This window comes from Erythrolamprus reginae, chromosome 2 (genome assembly GCF_031021105.1).
Source record: "Erythrolamprus reginae isolate rEryReg1 chromosome 2, rEryReg1.hap1, whole genome shotgun sequence".
Taxonomy (NCBI): domain Eukaryota; kingdom Metazoa; phylum Chordata; class Lepidosauria; order Squamata; family Dipsadidae; genus Erythrolamprus; species Erythrolamprus reginae.
The window spans coordinates 287042469-287066337 of NC_091951.1; the positions used below are offsets into that span (position 1 = coordinate 287042469).

Genomic DNA, 23869 nt, shown 5'->3' on the forward strand with positions numbered 1-23869 from the left:
AAATGAACCACCACAGTTGTTAGTTACACAGTTGTTAAGTGAATCTGACTCCCCCACTGATTTTGCTTGTCAGAATGTCGTAAAAGGTGATAACATGACCCAGGACACTGCAACCGTCATAAATGTGAGTCATTTTTCAAGCATTTGAATATAAGTCACCTGACCATGGGGATACTGAAATGGCACATGTATGTATGAAAAACGGTCGTAAGTCATTCTTTTAGTGTTGTTTTCAGTTGTAACTTCGAATGATCACTTAGTGAACTGTTGTAAGTTGAAGACTACCTGTAAATATTCACTGGATTTGATAGATATAGAAAAGGCAGGTTGAGAATTTATGTTCAAGAAACTGACTGATGTATATTGAGCCTCCTTCCTTTTAAGGGTCACTTAAAACAATATGTGCCCTGTGCAGATATGTAAAAAGATACCAGCTATGTTGCAATACAGTTCTCTCACCTTTACCATACCATCAGGCTAGAAAAATCTGAAACAATGACATTGTCTTTCAGATCTCTTTGTCCAAGCAAATAGGCACTGATTATGGTAAAGAAATAGGAAAACCAGTAACTGAAAGAAAACATTTATTGAATCAAAGGTCAATATTTTCCTTTTAATATCTACAAGACAACATTGAACTTACATTATTTAAGAATGAACATAATGTACAAAAATGTATGTTTGTTATAAAAATATGTCTCTCTTTTCTGGCGACTGAGCTGAAGATGATGACTAATTTTTTTGATCAAAAATTCTTCCCAGAATTCTTTTCCATCAGTTCAGAATAAAGTGAAATTTAGTCTGAAACCCCAGGACAGTCTTCCCCAACCTGATGCTCTCTTTTGAACTACAATTCCCTTGACCAGTAGCTAATGTTTATGATTTCAGGGATAATGTGCAGTCCAATATATTTAGATAGCTATCATATGGAAAGATATCATAGAGTACTTTGAAGAGCACTTTTGAAAATGTATGCATTTGACATCCTGATCTTGGCAACTACGAAGCTGCCTGTGTATTTGGCCCCAACAGTAAAAGGCATCTCCCTGGACTCCCTGAAATGAAAATCCCCCCCCCCCCCCAAATTATATTTTCATCTGTATTATTTGGCTGCCTGTACCAGGAATGTCTTCTGGATCCAGCCCATAAATATGGATTTTTGTACAGCAGCAATCTTCATATATTTGTTCAACTGCTGCTTTCACTAAGGTATATTTACATAGATTACTTCCTCAGCAGGTATGGGCTCAAAAGTGGTTGTAGATAAAGATATTCTTCCATTTCCATTCAACAATTGTTAATGATTTCAAAACTGTTAGGGAATTTTTATGTTTTGGAAAAAAAAGGTGTAAGTATGATATTCCCCCATTCTCTAGTCTCCCCTTACAAATTATAAGTGGCAGTGGAGAAAGTAGCAATAAGCATTAACTACAAAGCAATGCTACTATATACTCTTTTTTTTCGGGGACAACTGCATGACGTTCTTGCATGGTCCTGTTTCCCCATATGCAGCAAATACATGTAACATTAAGAATGTCTCCAATTAGGCTCAGTTACTCTATTGGCCAGTTAAGATATTAAAAAATGATGCATGAGGAAGATTCTAAAAGTTTCTTAAAATCATGTTGTTAATATTCAATCAACTGTTTTAATTTAATATGACAAAGGAGGCATGAGTATGGGGAAGACAAAAATAGACCACTTAACAAAATATAAAATAACATAAAAAAAACAGTGCAATATTAAAACACAGTTTTCACACTTTGTGAAAGAAACATGCTTTGGAACCTGAGCAAAAGGCTTCTTCACCAATATAGCAAAAAGCCACCCTGTATGTTGTTTTCACTGATATCCATTCCTGCTAGGTTACTTATGTTGCTCTTAGCAACTTACATGGGCCCCTAAATATTTAGTATGTGGAAACTGCCAACTATTTAGAGAGTTCAACTAAATTCCAGCTATAATATTGCAGGCAGTTCATCATGCTGCTACTGGTAATGCTGGAACAGCCTGAAATTAAGCACTGAAAAAGAAGAAAGAAAAAGCAGCCAACATAACAATGCCTCTTAACTAGACAAAAGCGCCACCACAATATTTACTTTGTACGTTACCACACTGGTTTACAATCTTGAGGTCAGCTCTTCCAAAATAAATATATTGAACATTTACAACAAAATGTGTTCTGAATGCAGACTCTCTCTTTATTATTTCAAGATGAATTGGATTAAAAATCTAAGACGTATTTCCAAAGCAGCTAAGAGTTACAAGTCCATTTTTCCCTAGAGAGATTGGCATAATCTGGTACCACTGCATTTCCCCACCACCAACTTTAGCATCATCCATCTCCAAGAACAAGCATTAAAAATAAAAATAATGTTTTTGGCATCCAACAGGCCACCATACCAAGCAAATTCACATAGCATGCGGTCATACACTCATATACTCCTGATTTCTGACTGTGTGAAATGTTTGTTGTGCTTGCAGGTCCCAGACCTTTAAAAAAAATAGATCTATATCAACAATGACAGACTCAAGATATTAACAGAAACTTGCTTGCTTCTAATTACAAAGAAAGAAATAATAATAACAACAATGAAAGGGTGAGAATGCTATAATCAAGGGTTTGCAGAGGAAGTACAAAACGAGGGTCAACCCAACACCAAACCTGTCTGTTCAGAATTTAGATTGCTCAAAATATTGTTTCAAAATACTGAGAGTAAAAGTTTTAGAAGCTCAAAAGAACAAGTCAACCAGTACAATGTCCACAGATGTTTTGGTAGTGAAATGTAAGCTTGCCACTTTAAAGGCACAACCAGTCTGATAAATGTCAGCCTCACAGCAGAACAGGAATGTCTGAATGGCATAATAATCATGAAGGGTGGATGATGGGCCATCAACTTCTCTTATCATGAGCACAGGAAGCAGTCACCAAGGCATAAAGGAGAGGGACACAGGAACAAAGTATAGAAACTTGCAGGTACCTGTGAAAAATAGAACAAAGAATGAATAAAACAATTTTAAGTAGGGTGGAATACAGTAGTTGTTCTGTCACTAAGTCATGCCCGAATCTTCATGACCCCATCATCCACAATACACCAGACCTCCTTATTCTCCACTGTCCTGGAATCTGTCCATGTTCATTGTGCCAATGATACTATCTAATAGTCCTCAAGTTCATTAAGGATAGTTTGGATTTTCCCCTCCTATCCCACATTGCAACGATATACAATTTTTATTTCTCTGCTCTAAGTAGTTAACTCAACTCTGAGTCTTCAGAGAGGGGCGGCATACAAGTCTAATAAATTATCATTGTTGTTGTTATTATTATTATTATGTCAATACAACACAGCAAACGAGATCGCTATGCTGGATTTCGTATTTCATCACCAGTCGGGTGCTTCCCAAGCACCTAGGACTGCGTGACGTAGCGGCGAATTATGTTTGCCAATCCCAGTAAAGCAGCCTTTTGCAATTGACAGATGGAGATTTTGTCAATTCTGATGGTTTTCAAATGTCTGCTGAGATCCTTTGGCACTGCGCCCAGCGTGCCAAGTACCACTGGGACCACTTTCACTGGTTTATGCCAGAATCGTTGCAGCTCGATTTTTAGATCTTCATATTTCACCATTGTCTTTGCTTGTCAGAAGGTTGCAAAAGGGGATCATGTGACCCCATGACCATCATAAATATGTATCATAGCCAAGCGTCTTGAATTTTGATCATGTGATCATGGGGGCTGCTGCAATAGTCGCAAATGTGAAAAAAATGGGCATAAATCACTTTTTTCAGCTATGCTGCAACTCTGAATGGCCACTAAATGAACTGTTGTAAGTCAAGGACTACCTGTATTGAGCGATTAGGGACTACAATTTCATCTCCTGATTTGCTGGAGACTGCAGAAATCCATCTGATAATAATATGTAATTGGTGTAATTGTAATGGAAACAGCAGTAGTGAGGGGGATAAGGTAGAATGGAAAAAGGAACAAGAAACTTTTAGAAAGCAACTGTTCCTGTCCACAGCCTTAAGCACTTCACTGCAAGCCAATATCAAAACAACTGAAAGTTTGCTACTATGATGTAGAAAGCAATGGAGGTTCTGCAACATGATACTGTTTTAATACAATGCCCTCCTCCAACTTCCTCCATTGATAATTCCAATCATGTGATTTTGATGTAACAGAAATATTGAAGAATAATTAATTAATTAGTTGATGAAATAATAAAAAACCTCAAATAGCTAAGGCCGTTTTTTAATAAATGGATGTGTGGAAATCAGTAGGAAATACACCAGAATGTACATTGCATATAGTTTTGAGATATACCATACATTTGTGTCTCTCAAGTCACAAGAGAAAGATGTTAAAATGTGAAACGTGTGTAATACTTACTGGAAAGATGCCCCAGTTATCCCGCCTTTGTATCCACGAGCTGCATTTGAACGTTTGCATTCATGCCTCCTCCATAGCCTCCTTTGGACTGCATTTGGTTTTGAATTGAGCTCACCTAGAGAAACAAACCCATGATGGTTTTGTTTGTTACAGAAAGTATGGTCAACTATGATGTGATATTTCTTGAATTCTTTCTTTTTTTGAATTCTGTATTGGAAATGGCGACCTTTTGAGAGATGTATGCAATAAAATTTCGTTTTAACGTATGCTGATCAGTGTACATTCAAAATGATAATATTCTATTCTATTCTATTCTATTCTATTCTATTCTTGCAGGATTTGTATAAAGTCAACCATATAACTCATTAATATATACAGTCAACCATGTAAGGAAAGGATACTGCAGAATTCCATGCTTTTCTTTTACATGTATTAGTCAACTTAATATTTTTGCTGTCCCAAAATTTAATTAGCTCCAAAGGAATCTCTAACCATTTCAATTTCTCTTCAACTTGACCCCACAGATGCATGTAAATTATTTTATGACTGAAGTTCAGGTGCATGCTATTTGTATGACTGTTTTGTTCAGAGTCAAGGGATGGACTGGTGGCCCAAAATGCACAGTCATGTGGGTTTTCCTTGTTTCCTTTCTTACATTTCTATATGTCAAGCACATGTTAATACAGAGGGACAGCTTAAGAACTCAACAAGTAACTTTACTGTACATAAATTTTCTTATAGCTTCTGTGAGCTAAGATACTGCACAAAAACCTAGCCACATTGGACATACAGTATTTATTTGTTTATTTTTATTTATTAATTTTTTATATGCCACCAGTCTCACTCAGAGACGACATAAGGAGTTCTAAACCAGCCAGAGACTACAAGTGTGAACATAAATAACAGATATAGGGCTGTAAAACACTTTCTCTGTTACATTAGACAGATAGCATTCTACCAATTTTAAGTATTTCTTGAATCGTAGAATGTTTAGTGCATTTTCCAAACACTAAACTATGATTAATGTAATGATATTTTGCTAGACTTCCAACTACATGCCTTTTAGTTTACTTTACAAATCCCAAATGACATTAATCATACTTTTAAAAAACATGGCTAACGAAAAAAAAAGGAAAAATTTATAGGAAAGCAAGCAAGTAACTTTTCAAATTCTTCCTTGTGGCAATATTACATGAATATTGCAAAAGAATTCACTTGCTATGGCTTGTTTTCAACATGCTTATAATGCCATTAAAATGATGATTGAAATTTTATCTTTTAAAGACTTTGCTGTATGTGAAGGCTACTCTATATAGTACCATGCCCTAATTTTGACATACGTATTTATTATCAGATGTTTTTACAACAATTTGAATACACCACACACAGATGCAAAATTCCTTGGGATAAGCTGCACTGGACTCAATGATGTCTATAGAGTAAACAAAAGGAAAAAAACTGAAATGAAATTACATCATGGATATATTTTTAGTTGCCTCTGGAGAAGCATTTCTTGATTAGAAACATATTATCCATTAATAAATGGATTCCTATGATGTGCTGAAAATTCCTCTCTCCTTTTCTTTACTAATAATTCCTGTCTCATTTGCAAATGATTTCACTTTTTTTCTTTTAGATATAGTTATAAATCTAAAAGGTATACAGTACTCTAAAATATCCTTTTCCATCATGAGACCATCTGGATGTAGAAATTTAATACTGATGATTTCCAGAAAGTATTACCAAAGCTATCTGGAAATTATGGAGATTGAAATCCAATGTACGTATCTGCATGGCAGCAGGACAGAAATATTATTTCAAAATATAACGTTCAAGAATAAGATCTCCAACTTTGCTGGATTGCTGGCAAATGCACTTACCGAATTCATTCCGCTAAAGAGATCTCCTGAACCAACATGAGCAGTATGAACAAAGTTTGTTGGCTCACCAATCATACTTCGATCGATCCGCCGCCGCCTTTTCTGAAAAGGGAGCAAAACACAACTCATTGTGTGCCACTCAAAGGAAAACAACATTTAAACTTATGTATGGATGTTTCCATTATAGGGTTTGGGTTTGTTATATGTAATTTTTATTAAAAAGACATTTTACATAAGATTGACAAAAACTACAGAAACACAAAAAGTAAAAAAAAGACCAATATTAAAAAAGAAAAAGTGAAAAATAACAAAAGGAGAACCACAATATTCTTTGTTTCCCTAGTGATATAGCTCTTAAGCAGCCAAGCTATTCCCCCCCCCCCCCCCAGTTTGATTCTCAAATATAGGAAGGGAATCCATTTGGGGATATCAGGGAGATTACAAAAGGATGTGCTATTTCATTTTTCTGAGATAAAGTTGACTCCACAAGATCAATTTCCTTGAACAGAAATCAGCTTTTTGATTTAAAAGATAGAGGAGAACTAGACTTTAAAAAATAATTAAGCTTCTCTTCATCATAGCTTTGGTCTTCCAAGAAGTAATTGGTCCCCCAAGAATTCTTCCTAATATCTAATACAAGTGTTTCCCTGACCTACCAATGAAGCAGAAATCTGAGTCATAAATAACAGCGTGATTTAAAAAAAAAAGTGATTACTAAAAGGACTTTAATTGTTATTCCATTACTCTGAAAAGACTTCTTGACCCCATCCGCACTATCCCTAAAAGCATTTTCTCCATCACATATTTTAAGGAATCAGCATCCTCCTACATATAGTATGCAAGGAGATGGCAAGACCACCTAGAGTTTTGGGTGGAAATTTACTCATCTCATCAGCATGATTTCTGTTGTCCAAACACTGCCTTAGTTGAGTCACTGCAAATCAAAGCCGCAGCTGAGAATACATCATGGTCTATAGCCCATAAAAGCAAGATCTGTTTAGAATGATCTCAATCCCACAACAGACATGCCCATGCTATAGGCTCCCCACTTTTTCTGAATAACAAAACACACCACGAGAGTTGAACCTTTTCCACAAATAGTAAGCATCTTAAAAAATATGCCAAATCTGCAGAAGAAAGTGCTAGCACAAAAACCTAAACAAACGTCATGTACATTCCATTCATTCCAACAGAATTTAATTGCATGGCCATCACTTGCTGCAATGACCATGAGAAAAATGACTCTCTCTCTCTCTCTCTCTCTCTCTATCGGATTTCTATGCCGCCCCTCTCCGAGGACTCGGGGCAGCTCACAACATATAAAATATACAATACATAATATAATCCAATTAACTAATTAAAAATCTAGAGCCCCCCCCCCCCCAAAGAAACCATAAAAAACAATCATTCCATTCATAAGTCACTTTATTTTTCAGTGCTATTGTAATTTAGCACTGGACCAATCAAGAAGTAAACAATACCCTAATCAAAAAACTACCAACAGGTTCAAACAACCTTAATAATAAACAAAAGCCGAAGACTCGGGGAAGCTCACAACAACAAAAACAGTACAGTACAAATCTAATAATTAAGAACTATGACTAAAAACCCGCTATCATTAAAAAACAATCAATACAATACAGTCAGAACTACACATAACTCTTAATGGTCAGAAAAGGGGACCCATTAATTGCCCGATGCCTGGTGACATAGATAGGTCTTTAGGGTCTTGTGGAAGGCGAGAAGGGTGGGGGAAGTTCGAATCCAGAGGGCCAGGGCCACCACAAAGAAGGCTCTTCCCCTAGGCCCCGCCAGATGACATTGTTTAGTCGACGGGACCCGGAGAAGGCCAACTCTGTGGGACTTAATCGGCCGCTGGAATTCGTGCGGCAGAAGGTGGTCCCGTAGGTATTCTGGTGTGATGCCATGTAGGAACATATAGGTCATCACCAACCCTTTGGAAGTATACAAATCTAATAAATCTAATATATAAATATATAATATATAAACCAGGCTAAATTTCCAATTTGTCACTTTGGCAATGTTGATTCATAATTTAAGTCACAGTACATCTGATAGGGAACAGTTGAGAAAGGCTGCCAGATTCAATAACCATTTTGGTTTCACTCTTTGTGAACAAACTGGAAATTGATTTAGGAATCTGCTGGTGACAACTCTGGAAAATTGCCTTTGGTCCACCTGGAGCAATTTTGTAGAGATACCAACCAGGTTTGGTTTCCTTTTAACGCTTGTACTCTGAGGGCACTTGGAGGATTACATAGGTGAATCATATGGGACAAAAAAAAAAAGGAAAACAACCACCATATTTTTCGGAGTACAAGATGCACCTTTTTCTTCCCTAAAAGAGGCTGAAAATTTGGGTGCGTCTTGTACGCCAAATATAGCTTTTCTGAAGCTTTTTTCTCTCAGTCCTAACTAAGCTTCCTACTCCCTCCGAAGTTGGTTTTTTCCCTGCCCTAAGTCTTTACACGCTTGGTTTCATTCCTAATCTCTATGAAAAAGGCTTTTTCAGCCCTAGCCAGGTAATAAAATAATGTGCTGAAGTACTGACTAAGGATACTAGCCAGATGAATACCTGGTAGGTTGATTCTCCCCCCTGTTTCCCTCCCCCCAAAGTAAGGTGGGTCTTATACTCCGGTGTTTCTTGCACTCTGAAAAATACGGTAAGTCTTCCACTTTGATTTTTTAAAAATTCTCCATGTTTACAATTCCTCTAAACAGTACAATAAATGGAACCTTTGAAACAGGATGCTCTAGTTTCTATGACAACAGAAAAATTAGCAGACATTTCAACACTGCTAAGTACACCCACACAGAGCATTGCCAGAATACGTACGGTCCACTCATTCGGTTTGATCTTTTCCAAGTATTTGTATTTCCCTTCTTTTCCATGTCACATAAAGATTTTTCAATCCTTTGAAAATGATTTGTGTACTTATTTTATCCTGTCTCTAAAATCTATGTACATATTCCAAAGTAAGTTTAGATTATTTTTTCTATTAGCAGTACAGATAGTCCTCGACTTACAACAATTCATTTATGATGTTAAAAATTACAACTGCATTGAAACCTATGACCATTTTTCACATTTATGACCGATGTAGCAGCCCCATGATCATGTGATCAAAATTCAGGTGCTTAGCAACTGACTCATACAGCACAGGTACCCCCAGGGCTGGGTACTCTCACCACTTCTCTTCTCTCTATACACTAATGACTGCATCTCAAACGATCCATCTGTTAAACTACTGAAGTTTGCAGATGATACAACAGTGATCGGACTCATTTGAGACAATGATGAATCCGCATACAGATGGGAAGTTGAACAACTATCCTTGTGTGACCAGAACAATCTAGAACTGAACACACTCAAAACCGCAGAAATGGTGGTAGACTTTAAGAGAAACCCTTCCACCCTTCCACCTCTCACAATACTAGACAACACAGTATCAACAGTAGAGACCTTCAAATTTCTAGGTTCTATCATATCTCAAGACCTAAAATGGTCACCTAACATCAAAAACATCATCAAAAAAGCACAACAAAGAATGTTCTTTCTGCGCCAGCTCAGGAAGCTCAAACTGCCCAAGGAGCTGCTGATACAGTTCTACAGAGGAATCATTGAGTCTGTCATCTGCACCTCTATAACTGTCTGGTTTGGTGCTGCAACTCAACAGGACCGACACAGACTTCAGAGGATAATCAGAACTGCAGAAAAAACAATTGCTGCCAACCTGCCTTCCATTGAGGACCTGTATACTGCACGAGTCAAAAAGAGGGCGGGGAAAATATTTACTGACCCCTCACATCCTAGACACAAATTGTTTCAACTCCGATCCTCAAAACGTTGCTACAGAGCACTGCACACCAAGACACAAGAACAGTTTTTTTCCGAACGCCATCACTCTACTAAACAAATAATTCCCTCAACACTGTCAGACTTTCTACTAAATCTGCACTTCTATTCTACTACTTTTTCTCATCATTCCTTTCACCCATTTCCTCCCATGTTGACTGTATGACTATAACTTGTTGCTTATATCCTAATATTTTTATTAATATTGCTTCTTCATTGCTTATTTGATCCCTATGACAAGCATTAAGTGTTGTACCACATGATTCTTGACAAGTCTGCGGAGAGAGGCGGCATACAAATCCAATAAATAATAATAATAATAATAAAATGTATATTTTATTTTATGTACGCTGAGAGCATATGCACCAAGACAAATTCCTTGTGTGTCCAATCACACTTGGCCAATAAAAAATATATTCTATTCTATTCTATTCTATTCTATTCTATTCTATACTTATGATCATTGCTCTGTCCCAAGGTCATGTGATCTGACCTTTTGCAACCTTGTCAATGGAAAGGCCCAGATTCACTTATGAACAGGGTTACTAACTTATCAACTGCAGGAATTCACTTAACAAGTATAGCAAGAAAAATTGTGAAATGGGGCAAAACTCACTTCACACATATCTCACTTAGCAACAGAAATTTGGGACTCAGTTGTGGTCATAAGTCAAGGATTACCTGTAAAGATGTCTTCACATGACCACATTTCCCAGCTTAGATATGTGAATCCATTCTCTATTTTTCAGTTAAAACTTCAACTTTTTTCAGTGACCTTTCCTAGTATTCTGTCATTAATTATCCAGTACAAAAGCAGGATACAACATTAACTCCACCCACAAAAATTGATTACCAATGCCACTCCCTCACTGGAATATTCAAGAAGGAAACACATTTGGTGGAAATGTGTTGCACAGAAATATTCTTTTCTCTCCCAAGTTTACGATGTATCTCAAGGAGACTTTCCCTTTTATTGTCCTGAAACACTCAGTGATCGTAAATATAGGAAGAATATTCATTACAAATCTATTTTGAGTTATATCACACTGTCCTTGGTAAGTGATACTGAACTGGACCCCAGAAATGGATAGTGTTTATCTAAACCACACAATTTCTCCCCCCTTTTCAGCTAGCTCAGCAGACCATCATTTTAGCAATCTTTTAAAGTAAATAATGCAATATCTAAACTATATTTCTAATGTACCATTACATTATATGATATGACATATAGGTTATTTTACTCATCACATAATATACTGCTAGCAATTTCAGGCCAAAACATTGTAGAGTTTTGATTACTGTAAAATCTATGCTACGAGGCACCAGGAGGTAGCCTGGTGGTTTACAGATATTTTGGACTGTAATTCTTATAAACTGTGACAACTATCCATGTTGGTTGATGTTCCTGGAAGCATAATTTAAATATGATACTCACTACCCATGCTCCAGAACAGGGGTCAACAACCTGCGTCTCTGGAGCCGCATGTGTCTCTTTCATCCCTCTCTTGTGGCTCCTGTCATTGGTCAGCACCACAATTTTGAAAGTGGTGGGTATTCCAGTCAGCTCCATAATTGATAGGGCTTTTGGTTAGGACGGGTAGAAGAAAAAGGACATTGTGCTGGGAGGAGACTCTATGGTGAGGGAACCGGACTTATGGTCGGCTCCAGAATTGAATGGGGGGGGGGGGGATTCCCGTTAGGACTTTTGAAGTTCGTTGAGTGTTTAAGGTTGCCGACCCCTGCTCTAGAAAATGATCCCACCCAAATTGATATTTGTAAAATGGGTCTTCGACGCCTGGGACATGGCCCATTACCAGGCCTTGAGCCATTTGGAACTGGGCAGAAGAAGTGATTGAGTGTACACTCATATCCCCAGAGCAGCTGCATAGCATGTATGCATGCGCTTCATTTGCGCAAGCAGCAGGTCCAGGTGCCCACCACTCACACAAATGGAACTGTGCGCACACAGAAATATCCCTCTCCCTCCCCCCCCCCCCCCCCCCCACTGGTCCAGAAAGCCAGAAAGGTTGGGGAATTCTGTTGTAAAGATAGAGATTGGGAACTGTTTAACATGGAATTACTGTATAGTCATTTCTCAATCCATCTAGGTCTAGGTTGCTTTTTACAAAATCCTTAAATGCTTGCATGATGTTATTCTTTGAAATGATGTAAAAATAATAGAATTGAGGGAACCCAATGTTTAAAGATAGAATTTGTTATGCTCTCAAACAAGTTGTTTGAGAGCAATCTTGGGAACCAAATGAGAAATGGTCTCATTATAGTCTTAAGTGTTTAAATGATCAGAAATGTTACCTTTCAAGTTAAACATGGTAATTTATAAGTAATTTTGGCTATTGTTAAATAGCAGCTGTCTCTAAACATGATATAGGTACAGGAGAGATAGCAAACCCTGTTTTTCGCTTGCTGTCCTTGGAAGTAACACAGGAAATATTTGGAGAGAGGTTAACTAACATGATGAAATGTTACAACTCCATGACAGGATATGTGTCAGTACTTACAATGTGAAATCCTTCCTATTCAGCTAAATAAATGTCACTTCCAATTGCGAAGGGGAAAAAAGAAGCAGAGAGCTGGCCTTGCATTCACAGGAAACTTATGGCTAAACTTTAATCTAACCCAGAAACTGCCTCTCCATGCTTCTTCTCCATGGATGCAATAAACTTTTAAAGGGAACTACTTTAGCTGATTGTAAAAGTTACTTCTAGATGCACAAATAGAGAGCTGTGGAATGTTACTTCTTGCCCACCTTCTATTGTCCACAAACAATCTTGCCGAGACACATTATTTATGACTTATACAATTCAAGCAGATTTAGCATCGCAGGAATTCTTATCAGTGGATACTATTTATTTATTTTATTTATTTATTGGATTTGTATCCCGCCCCTCTCCGTAGAATCGGGGCGGATAACAACAGTAACAAAAAACAGCATGTAAATCCAATACTAAAACAACTAAAAAACCCTTATTGTAAAACCAATCATCCATACACACAAACATACCATACATGAATTGTAAAGGCCTAGGGGGAAAGAATATCTCAGTCCCCCCATGCCTAACGGCAGAGGTGGGTTTTAAGGAGCTTACGAAAGGCAAGGAGGGTGGGGGCAATTCTAATCTTTGGAGGGAGTTGGTTCCAGAGGGCCGGGGCCACCACAGAGAAGGCTTTTCCTCTGGGCCCCACCAAGCGACATTGTTCTGTTGACGGGACTCGGAGGAGGCCCACTCTGTGAGACCTAACCGGTCGCAGGGATTCGTGCTGCAGAAGGCGGTCTCGTACATACCCTGGTCCGGTATCTACGAGACCGCCTTCTGGATAGATCCATCCTATACTGGATATATCCCAAGATAACCTGGGATAGTATCAGCCAATATTTGATCAGTTTGCCTGATGTTTAGAGATGCATTAGAGTATCAGATTCAGAAAATCTCACTTAAGGCCCTTTGCTTTGAACCTCTTTAAATAAGTGATCAGTTTAATCTTCTCACTTGATAACATAATAGTAGCACTGCACAGTAGTCACGTTTAACAGGTAAAACACCAAGTAAAATTTATTAGAGAATTCCCAGATACCTAACGGGCTCGGATAATACCTATGAAACTTGGGTGTACTCCACAACCATCAAAATACATTCTTTTCTGACAGGCAATCACAAGCCTATCAATTTTGACTGCAAACTGAGATGTTACAAGTTACGAAGCCCAGAATAAGAAACTTTCTAGAGTTGTTTCATTTTACAAAAGCACTAGGAGGAGGGGGAAAAAACCCACTTCATTGTGATGAAGATTGAAAATGAGTTTTCTGTATTCATACTAGAACTAATTACAAGCTGCTATAAGAAACACATACAGGTGATCCCTATTTAGTGACTGCCATGGACAGCGATCATTTGCAGCTATGATGGTGACCAAAAAAAGGTAAGCTTGTAATCAATGGTCACATTTATGACCTTTGCATCTTTGTCTCAGTCACATATTCACCATTATAATCAGTTACTATACACTGCTCAGTGCCTATCTGATTCCCCACCACCACACCCTAGTGGAGACATTACTTAAATAGGCTCTCTTCCTGAACTGCTTTTGACTGCAGAATGCAGCTGCGAGAGCAATCATGGGCTTTCCCAAATATGCCCATGTTACACCAACACTCCGCAGTCTGCATTGGTTGCCGATCAGTTTCCGGTCACAATTCAAAGTGTTGGTTATGACCTATAAAGCCCTTCATGGCACCGGACCAGATTATCTCAGGGACCGCCTTCTGCTGCACAAATCCCAGTGACCAGTTAGGTCCCACAGAGTGGGTCTTCTCCGGGTCCCGTCAACTAAACAATGCCGCTTGGCGGGACCCAGGAGAAGAGCCTTCTCTGTGGCGGCCCCGGCCCTCTGGAACCAACTCCCCCCAGAGATTAGAATTGCCCCCACCCTCCTTGCCTTTCATAAGCTACTTAAAACCCACCTCTGCCGTCAGGCATGGGGGAACTGAGATATTCTTTCCCCCTAGGCCTTTACAATTTTATGTATGGTATGTCTGTATGTATGTTTGGTTTTTTATATTAATGGGTTTTTAATCGTTTTTAGTATTGGATTATTTTGTTTATTGTTTTATTATTGTTGTTAGCCGCCCCGAGTCTCCGGAGAGGGGCGGCATACAAATCCAATAAATCAAATCAAATCAAATCAAAGCCTAGAAAGTACTAAAAACGTCTGTTGAATGAACAACACATAAGTTGAAGCTGGGCAAATTAAGGTCTTCAGGTGGCCAGCTATCACAGTCGGACCCATGAATCGATTAGCAGTAGGACGGGTCACTGAAATTTTGCAGTGGCAAGTTTTTGCATTTGAAACATTAAGTGACAATGGTTTGAAAGGGTGGAGATAGCATTGCACAGTAGTCATGTTTAATGGGTAAAACACCAAGTAAAATTTATTAGAGAATACCCAGATGCCCAATGGGCTCAGATAATACCTATGAAACTTGGGTGTTCTCTACAATTATCAAAATACAATATTTTCAGACAGGCAATCATAAGCCTATCAATTTTGACTGCAAACTGAGATTTTACAAGTTACAAAGCGCAGAATACTACTAAGTTGTAGTACCATTAAAGGTAGTTTTGTTTCTTAGATGTTGTTTTTATGTAAGGCTTCATCATGTCCTTAGATGTCGATCAGTTGATGTCAATTACTGTAGCCATTGTGTACAGGCATCTGTTTAAACAATACAGGTAGGCCTCTTTTAATGTCCACTCATTCAGTGACTGCCCAAAATGGTGACGGTGCTGAATGAGGAGAACTTACGATGGGTCCTCATAGCGGCAGTTGTCACAATGTCCCCACAACCATGATTTGGGCTCTCGTTAAGTAGCTCAGTGTTATGTCACAGCAGCCTGGGGTCATACCATCACGTTTGTGATCTTCACTGATGGCTTTGACAAGCACGAGGTCACAAATACTGATCATCTGAGGGCGGTGGCTGCAGGATTTGCCTAATAACAGCAATAGAGATGACAGAAGTGTTGTTGTTAAGTTAATACTATATTTTGCAATTGTGTTTCTTAGCGCTGGAGTTCCTTATTTATTTTATTTTATTTTATTTTATTATTTTATTTTATTTGGATTTCTATGCCGCCCTTCTCCTCAGACTTAGGGTGGCTGACAACAAGAATAAATACAAAACATCTAGAAATCTAAATCTAATCTAAATCTAAAAACATTCTAAATCCCCAATTTCTTAAAACCAATTGCCATTGATATTGGACTACCTGCATTTGACACTACCTGTATACATGAAGGAACTGTTTCCATAAAAGTTATGCATAGAAAGTGGTCATTTTGAGCCTCAGTACTTTTTAAGATCCTTCTGAATATTTCTTTCAGTTACCAAGTTATGCATGGTATGTTTGTGTGTATGTTTGGTTTTATAATAGGGGTTTTAGTTGTTTTTTATTATTGGATTGTACATGTTGTTTTTATTATTGTTGTTAGCCGCCCTAAGTCTACGGAGAGGGGCGGCATACAAATCCAATAAATTATTATTATTATTATTATTATTATTATTATTATTATTAATTATTATTGTTATTATTATTAATTATTATTGTTATTATTATTATTATTATTATTATTATTATTATTACCTACTTTTATATAAGAAAAAAACACATTTAAACTTTTCAACAGTTCTCTAAAAGACTTGATATTAGAATGTTTTCTTCTACAGAAAAGATAGTCGTGTGACTTATGAGGCAAAGATCATAAATGTGTGCCAAGTAGCCATCTAATTTACGAGTAAATACTGTTTTGATTCACAAATGTCATCCTTGAACTACTAAAGTTATGAGCACTGATCCACACACTGATTTGACTGCGGCTCATCTTCACATATACAGTATACAGTATTCTTAATGTGTAGCAGGAGCCAAATAGAAATCCATCAATTGCATAGTTAGCCTTCTCCCAATTTTTGAGCAGATATAATTATACAGTACAAAAAAATAAGCATGTTGGCTACTACATTGGCAGATGTTTTAGATTATGGTTTTTAGATAGTACAAGTACTATATTTAGCTGCAAACCAAAATTTTCAATGTTGGAGCAGCCAGATACAACATACTCATTAGAAATTATAAAACACAAAGCTTTATGTAATTCTTTAAAGTAAGATTGTCTATGTGATTTAAGTTATGTAGCCCTTAAACCTTCAGATTTTACAAGAACAGTTTTTCCCCGAACGCCGTCACTCTACTAAACAAATAATTCTCTCAACACTGTCAGACTTTTTACTAAATCTGCACTTCCATTTCTACTAGTTTTTCTCATCATTCCAATCATCCTTTTCCTCCCACTTAGGACTGTGTGACTGTAACTTGTTGCTTGTATCCTAAGATTTTTATTAATATTGATTGTTTCTTCATTGCTTAGTTGACCCCTATGATAATCGTCAAGTGTTGTACCACATGATTCTTGACAAATGTATCTTTTTTCTTTTATGTATGCTGAGAGCATATGCACCAAGACAAGTTCCTTGTGTGTCCAATCACACTTGGCCAGGCCAATAAAATTCTATTCTATTCTGTTCTATTATATTCTTTTCTTTTAGAATTTTCATCCTAGTGGGAAAAAATTAAGTTTGGGACAAAACTGGCCCCAAATTTGTCTATTGCTTCAAACTTTCAAATAACACTTGCTAAAACCCTCTCAGCTGATTTACCCTCCAAACCGTTGTGGTCTACTTAGCATGTTTCTCATACAACTTTCAATTCTTGCAATTTCTGGCAGAAATATTGCAATAAATTGTGAAAAAAGTTAATAAAATCTTAAAAGTATCTTTCTCTTAAGGGTGGCCTTCTAACCTCAAAGGACTAACTTAAATAACATCATCACTTAACACTCTGCTATGTTATTCTACAAACTGATATATAATTCAATTATAAACAGAACTCTCACTTTATTCGGATAAGGTTCCCGAACAATTCAATTCAAGCCGAGCACAAAAGGATGAATTAATACAGTAGATTAATAATTACTAATATATAGTGAATATTTAATATTTATTCAGTCCCATAATTTGTGTCAATAGTCAAATACAGCTCAAGAACTGCAGCATATCTAGGCAATTTTCAAACATTTCTTTGCTCTAGAGGGAATTTGATGTTTTAATTATCAACTTGATAGTCAAGGAATTCAATTGGTTTAATAACAGAGTAAGATTTGCTCAAAGTGATTAGATACTGTAGATGGAATACACATATAATTTTAACAGGACAGCAGGGAGATAAAGAAAACGAGCTGCTATCTGTCTAAAAATCCACCCTATCCACCTACGTTGGCTATAGAACATATGTAATGTGAGATAAAAAGGACAGTTCAGTTTCCTAAGAAATAAGTATAACACCTACACAATAACTGCATCTGTTCAGACATATTACTTTTAGTCCCTGTGCCAGTGATATTAGTTTGCCTGGATTTTCATTTTGAACATGAAAGGAAAAAAATCATCTAGATGATGAACTGCATAGATTATACCAGAATAGGGAAGTCTTTGACATCTTTAGTCAGTTGAAAACAGCTGATATATGACCGGGATTATTAAGAAAATATGTCAAGTAAAAAATAATGGGAAATCCCCACATATGTTTGTAGTGATTTCTCTAGAGAGAGAGTTAAGCTGAGAGTTAATTGACTCAACTTCTACAAATCAACAAAAGCCCTATGACAACATGAAGATATAAGGAGACAATACTAATAGGTTGCCTTAGTTTCTAGCCTGCAACATCTTGCTTGCTGTTGTATTTTTAAAAAATTCCTTCATAATGCCATGAATTAGGTGCGATACTCAGTGGATTCTAATCAACACAAAGGAAAATAATAATAATGATAATAATAATAAAATAATAATACAAAAGAATAGAAATATTTTTATCAAAAATGCTTATTTAGAACAATTTACTACATAGGAAGAAATAGCATTTCTCACAAACTCTGCCAGGAGCCTTTTAAACAAAACACCAGGGGAGAGTTGTTTTTTTCTAACCCACTACAATTATGCTTTCTATAGAATATAAACAAAGGAAAATATCACATTTTTAGGTTTTTCCTATGTTGGGTAGCATTTGCCCTCCTCCTGTTATCCAGGTTTCTCCTCTTTCCCCAGATTTCTCAAAAACAATGAAAAGGTATTTGTCAAGTCTATCATCATGTTCTTTCAGTACCCTAAAATGCAAGTGGGGTGGCCACTCAAGATTTTGCTCAACTCATTCAAAACAAATTGGGTTTTCTTAACCATGTTTCTATCTATCCCAAGTTTCAATTTGGCCTCTTTTTATGCTTTCCAATTCACAATTGCATGATGAAAGGTATAGACTCAAGAGTAATTCTGTCTTTGTCCTCTTTCAGAATTTGAAATTTTCACTTAGCAGATAACCATACTAGTTTCCTTACAAATTTTTACATACTTGAAGAACTCTGCACCTTAAAATGTTGCCTTTATTGTCTGCCTTCTTCATGAAACTCAGTTCATTTTGAGGTTAAATCTTTATTATAATCTCAACAAGTGCAGACTACTCTATTGTATTCTTCTATAGTGATTTTTTCCCCTCTTACTTCCTTTATTTTCAGATCTTCACTAAACTTTCTGTAATCACATTGGCTTCTCCTTGTCTTTTCATTTCTCCTATTGCAATTATTTGAGAATATGCTATTACTTTTTTTCAAGAACTCACCTATCTTGAGCTTCTTCTCCTGTTACCATCAATTTGTGTTTATTCTATCTATATTTATCAAACTACAATGAGTACAAAGTACAATTTGTCTGAAGTAGTGTAGGGTTTCCTGCCTAAGCAGGGGGTTAGACTAGAAGATCTCCAAGGTCCCTTCCATTATTATTATTATGACAGTTTTTAAAAAAGGTAAAAACTGTATCTGTCCAGTTGTATCTGACTCTAGGGGGCAGTGCTCATCTTTATTTCTTAGCAGAGGGAGTCAGTGTTGTCTGAAGACCCTTTCCATAATTCTGTAGACAGCCTGACTACACACCAAGGCACAAAGAATGCTGTTACCTTCCCACCAAAGGGCACTTGTTTATCTACTCACTAGGAAATAGAAGTGGCTGAGATATTGAGAAAAACTGACATTAACTGAAATTAACATTTCTTGATTTTAGGGGAGAAATGAGTTTTAATTTTTCCTAACATCAAGAAATAATAATTACATGGTCAAATTCTCTCAATATTTCAGTTACTTCTATTTCCTTCACTATTACAGCTAGTCTTCAGTTAACAAGCACACTTTGATCAACTGTTCAAAGTTATGAAAGTGCTGAATAAGTGTACTTACAACAATGCAGAAGTTCCAGCTGTGCAGCACAGATAGTCCTTAAGTTATAACCAAATAGAGCCTGCTCATTATGGTTGTAAATTGTAACATTCATAAGATGAACCAAAGTTAAAGAGAGATATGACTGCATATACAAAGTCCTAATTCCCTGATTATAACTTTCCCTGATCTGAAGAAAATTGTTTAAATAATCAACCCACATCCCTCTTTTACAGTGTAATTTGAAAGTGCATATTTACAAGGGACTTTGTGAAATGAGCCAGGCTCAAATGTTTAAATATACTGTAATGAGAATAAAACAAACAAAAAATCCAAGATGTTTGGAAATTTTAAAAAAAAAGATTTTTTGTAAGTTTGCATGTATTGCTTTTGGATTATTTTTTTTATTAGGCATTGGGAATGAATTAATGCTAAAAAAGATTAACATTACCAATGGAAGCTTTTCTACAATGCTCTCAAAGAGGCCATACAAAAAAAGGTTATTCTGTGTTGTATCATTTAAGAAAACAACAACTGTAACAATCTTTTTTTTTACTCCTGGGAATATTGGGATATTATGTTAAAAACTTGCAAACTTTAGGGGAAAACATTGGGATCATAGAATTGACACCAGGAGAAGCCAATGTGTTTCTATTTATGTGAATTGTAAAAATATTTCATTTGAGGATACTACATAATGTAGTGCATTATCAGGATACAAGAATAATCACGGGGTCAGGATCATGATATTATTTTTAAAAAAACCTAGCATCTAATATAAAATGAATACAACATTATACAAACTGCAGAGAAAGATGTTTAAAGTAAGTTTTCCAAAATGCTATATTTAAAATTGGGAAGAAAAAAACAATCTTAGTCCATTCTCTCTAATCTAATGTGTATTGTATGCATCAAATGTTATGTAAAACAATAATTGCTACCAGCTTGCCTCCCATTGAGGACCTGTATACTGCACCAGTCAAAAAGATGGCTGTGAAAATATTTAGAGACACCTCACATCCTGGACACAAACTCCTTCAATTGCTACCCTGAAAAACGACTGCACACTGGAACTAGACACAAGAACAGTTTCCCCCCTCGAACGCCGTCACTCTGCTAACTCCCTCAAACTATTCACTAAGGCTGCACTACTATTAATCTTCTCATCGTTCCCATCACCTCCCACAAATGACTGTATGAATGTAATTTTGTTGCTTGTATACTTACAATTTACATTGACTGCTTCCTAATATACTTTGATTGCTTATTTGTACACTATCATTGTGTTATACATTATAATTCTTGACAAACCTATCTTTTCTTTTATGTACACTGAGACCATATGCACCAAGATAAATTGCTTGTGTGTCCAATCATACTTTTCCAAGAAAAAATAAATTCTATTCAATCAATTCTATTCCATTGCAAACAAAAATAATTTTTAATGAACACTTCCAAAATTTATTTTTTAAATCTTAAAATCTCATTTGTTTGTTAGGCAAAACAGCTAAACTAAAAATGTAGTTCCATAAGTTTCTTGCTGTTCCAAAATTACTGCTGATTACTTATTATCATTTTCTATTATTACATCTTCGGTTATTAGCCTTTGCCTCATTGCTCAGGCTTTACATTCTAACTTGTTTTTTGATTTTGATAAGTGTACATGAATTACATAGAAATTTGGAAAACCTTTCGGCTTTTGCTAGTCTAATGGTGTAAAACTAAACTTTTTGCTAATTTCTTGTTGGTGTCCATTATTACAGTTTAGTATTATGATTCATCTCAGACTTAACCAGATGTTTAGAGTGGATTTAGCATTTTATTATTTTAAAACATTGCTAATATTTTGCTTGAAGAACTTGTGCAAAAACATGTCTTCATAACCAAATGCTTTAATTTACACATTTGTAAATTTGTAATTTTACAAATTTACCATTTGTTAAAAATTCTTTACAAATGCTTTAAATAACTGAACAGCTAAACTATAAAAATGGAACTTTGAAGATTAACACAAAGGAAGATACTAAACTTAACACTTATTTTATACTTTCAAAATGAAAAAGTGAATGTGGAACTTGGACATTTCCAGTGGATTATTTAATGTTGCAAAAGTTTATGTTGTGCATGTTTCTATGAAATTCTCAACTGCAATATGAAGCAACATAGTTCTAAGAAGACTGCACTTTTCTTCCCTTTTCTTTTTTTTGGTATATAGATCAGCCCTAACATTTTGAAACCTTCACTTGACTTTTAAGAGGATATTTACTCCCTAGTCAGGCATCCAAAATATGAAATCCTCCCAAAGTTTGCTTATTAAAGTGAGAATCTGGTCACATTTTCAGTTTAAGGAGTGGAGGAGTAACCTCTACAGTAATTAATAAAATTTATTCACATTTTTAGAATTACATTGGCATCCTTAAGCTTATTTTCTTTGCCAATCACAGCCGTGCATCTAACCTTTAATTTCCACAAATATTTGAGAAATTATTAAATTAATGTAAAGCTATTTTTCACATACATTTACTGTGTGGTTATTTGTCTTCTAGATCAATTATCTTATAAGATCTCATTTCACCTTCGCCAGATCCATCCCAACTTCATGGGCAGAAAGAACCTAATATGCTGTTCAAATTTTCAGTGAACCTATTTTATATATCCCCTGATAATCTGTTTTCATCTGACAGAGGCCAATTATTCCATCCCAGCTCAGGTTTTCTTTAGATCAGACAGGTTATATACGTTGGGAAATGCTTTTGCAGAGGTTGTCATTAACTATTTCCCAATTCCGTCTGACACCATGCAAGTGCCTTTTTATGGAAATAGATGAATGTTTACTGCTTCATATATTTTTGTTTTCATTCTATTCTATTTCAACAACAGTAACAAAAATATCACTGATTTTCCCTATCCATGGAATTGCCAAGTGTCAGACTCATCTGAACCGATAACACCATCACCATTTTTTACTAATACAAATATCTACTGAGATTTTCAAAATAAAAATTATGATTACTTCTTGGGAATGGTTGTATAATCTTGTATATATATTGAAGCTTATAATTAAGTATATATTTCAACCTTGGTTACAAGTTCAAGCAGTCTCGGGATTTAGCTCACTCTATTCGGCTTGAAAGTTAGCCATTTATTTTGTGAAAATTCTCATAGAATATTGGAGCATCTGTTTTACTGTACTGGTTAATCTTACAAAAATATGTTAGTAACTGGATGACAGGCATTATTTTGACATTTTCACTCATGAGCATGAGAAAAGCTTAATTTAAAAATAGTTTCAAAATGCTTTGGATGTTATTTATTTATTTATTTGTTTGTTTGTTTGTTTGTTTGTTTGATTTGTATGCCGCCCGTCTCTGCAGACTCATAATACTTCATAATACTCTGATCTTAAAAGTAGTTTTGCAGTTTATGTGTAACTTAAAACTTGAGTCTGATTACCTCAGACATTTTGCCTGTTTATTTAAATTAGGAGCTTCTCATCTTTGCTCCTGATAGAGATCAATAGTCAATCCTTTTAATCACACTAAAAAGATTATTTCAAGGATTATTATCAGGAGACAATAATCTCTTGATTATTTAATCTGAGCCTTCCAGAATGAATAACAGAATACACAATTGGAAAGAACCTTGGAGATCTTCTAATCCAGGGGTCCCCAAACTTTTTACAGAGGGGGCCAGTTCACTGTCCCTCGGACTGTTGGAGGGCCAGACTATAAAAAAAAACCTATGAACAATTCCCTATGCACACTGCACATACCTTATTTTAAAGTAAAAACAAAATGGGAACATACTATTTAGAGGGAGGGAAGAAGTCTGAAATTCATATATGTTTATGTTTTGTTTTTAATTTTCTTTTGTTAACATCTGATT

General features: G+C 36.0%; 1 protein-coding gene across 2 annotated transcripts in view; it reads right to left on the minus strand.

The window, feature by feature from the left end:
• Positions 1-567: 567 nt before the first annotated feature.
• CDC42SE2 (CDC42 small effector 2) overlaps positions 568-23869 on the minus strand; it is a 69698-nt gene continuing 46396 nt past the window's right edge. For both annotated transcript variants that reach the window (XM_070742834.1, XM_070742835.1), the window contains exons 3-5: positions 6271-6372; positions 4391-4505; positions 568-2981 (exon numbers count right to left, since the gene is read on the minus strand). In XM_070742834.1, coding sequence (XP_070598935.1) covers positions 4407-4505; positions 6271-6372 — 201 coding nt within the window. In that variant the 3' untranslated portion in view covers positions 568-2981; positions 4391-4406. The remainder of the gene's footprint in view (positions 2982-4390; positions 4506-6270; positions 6373-23869) is intronic.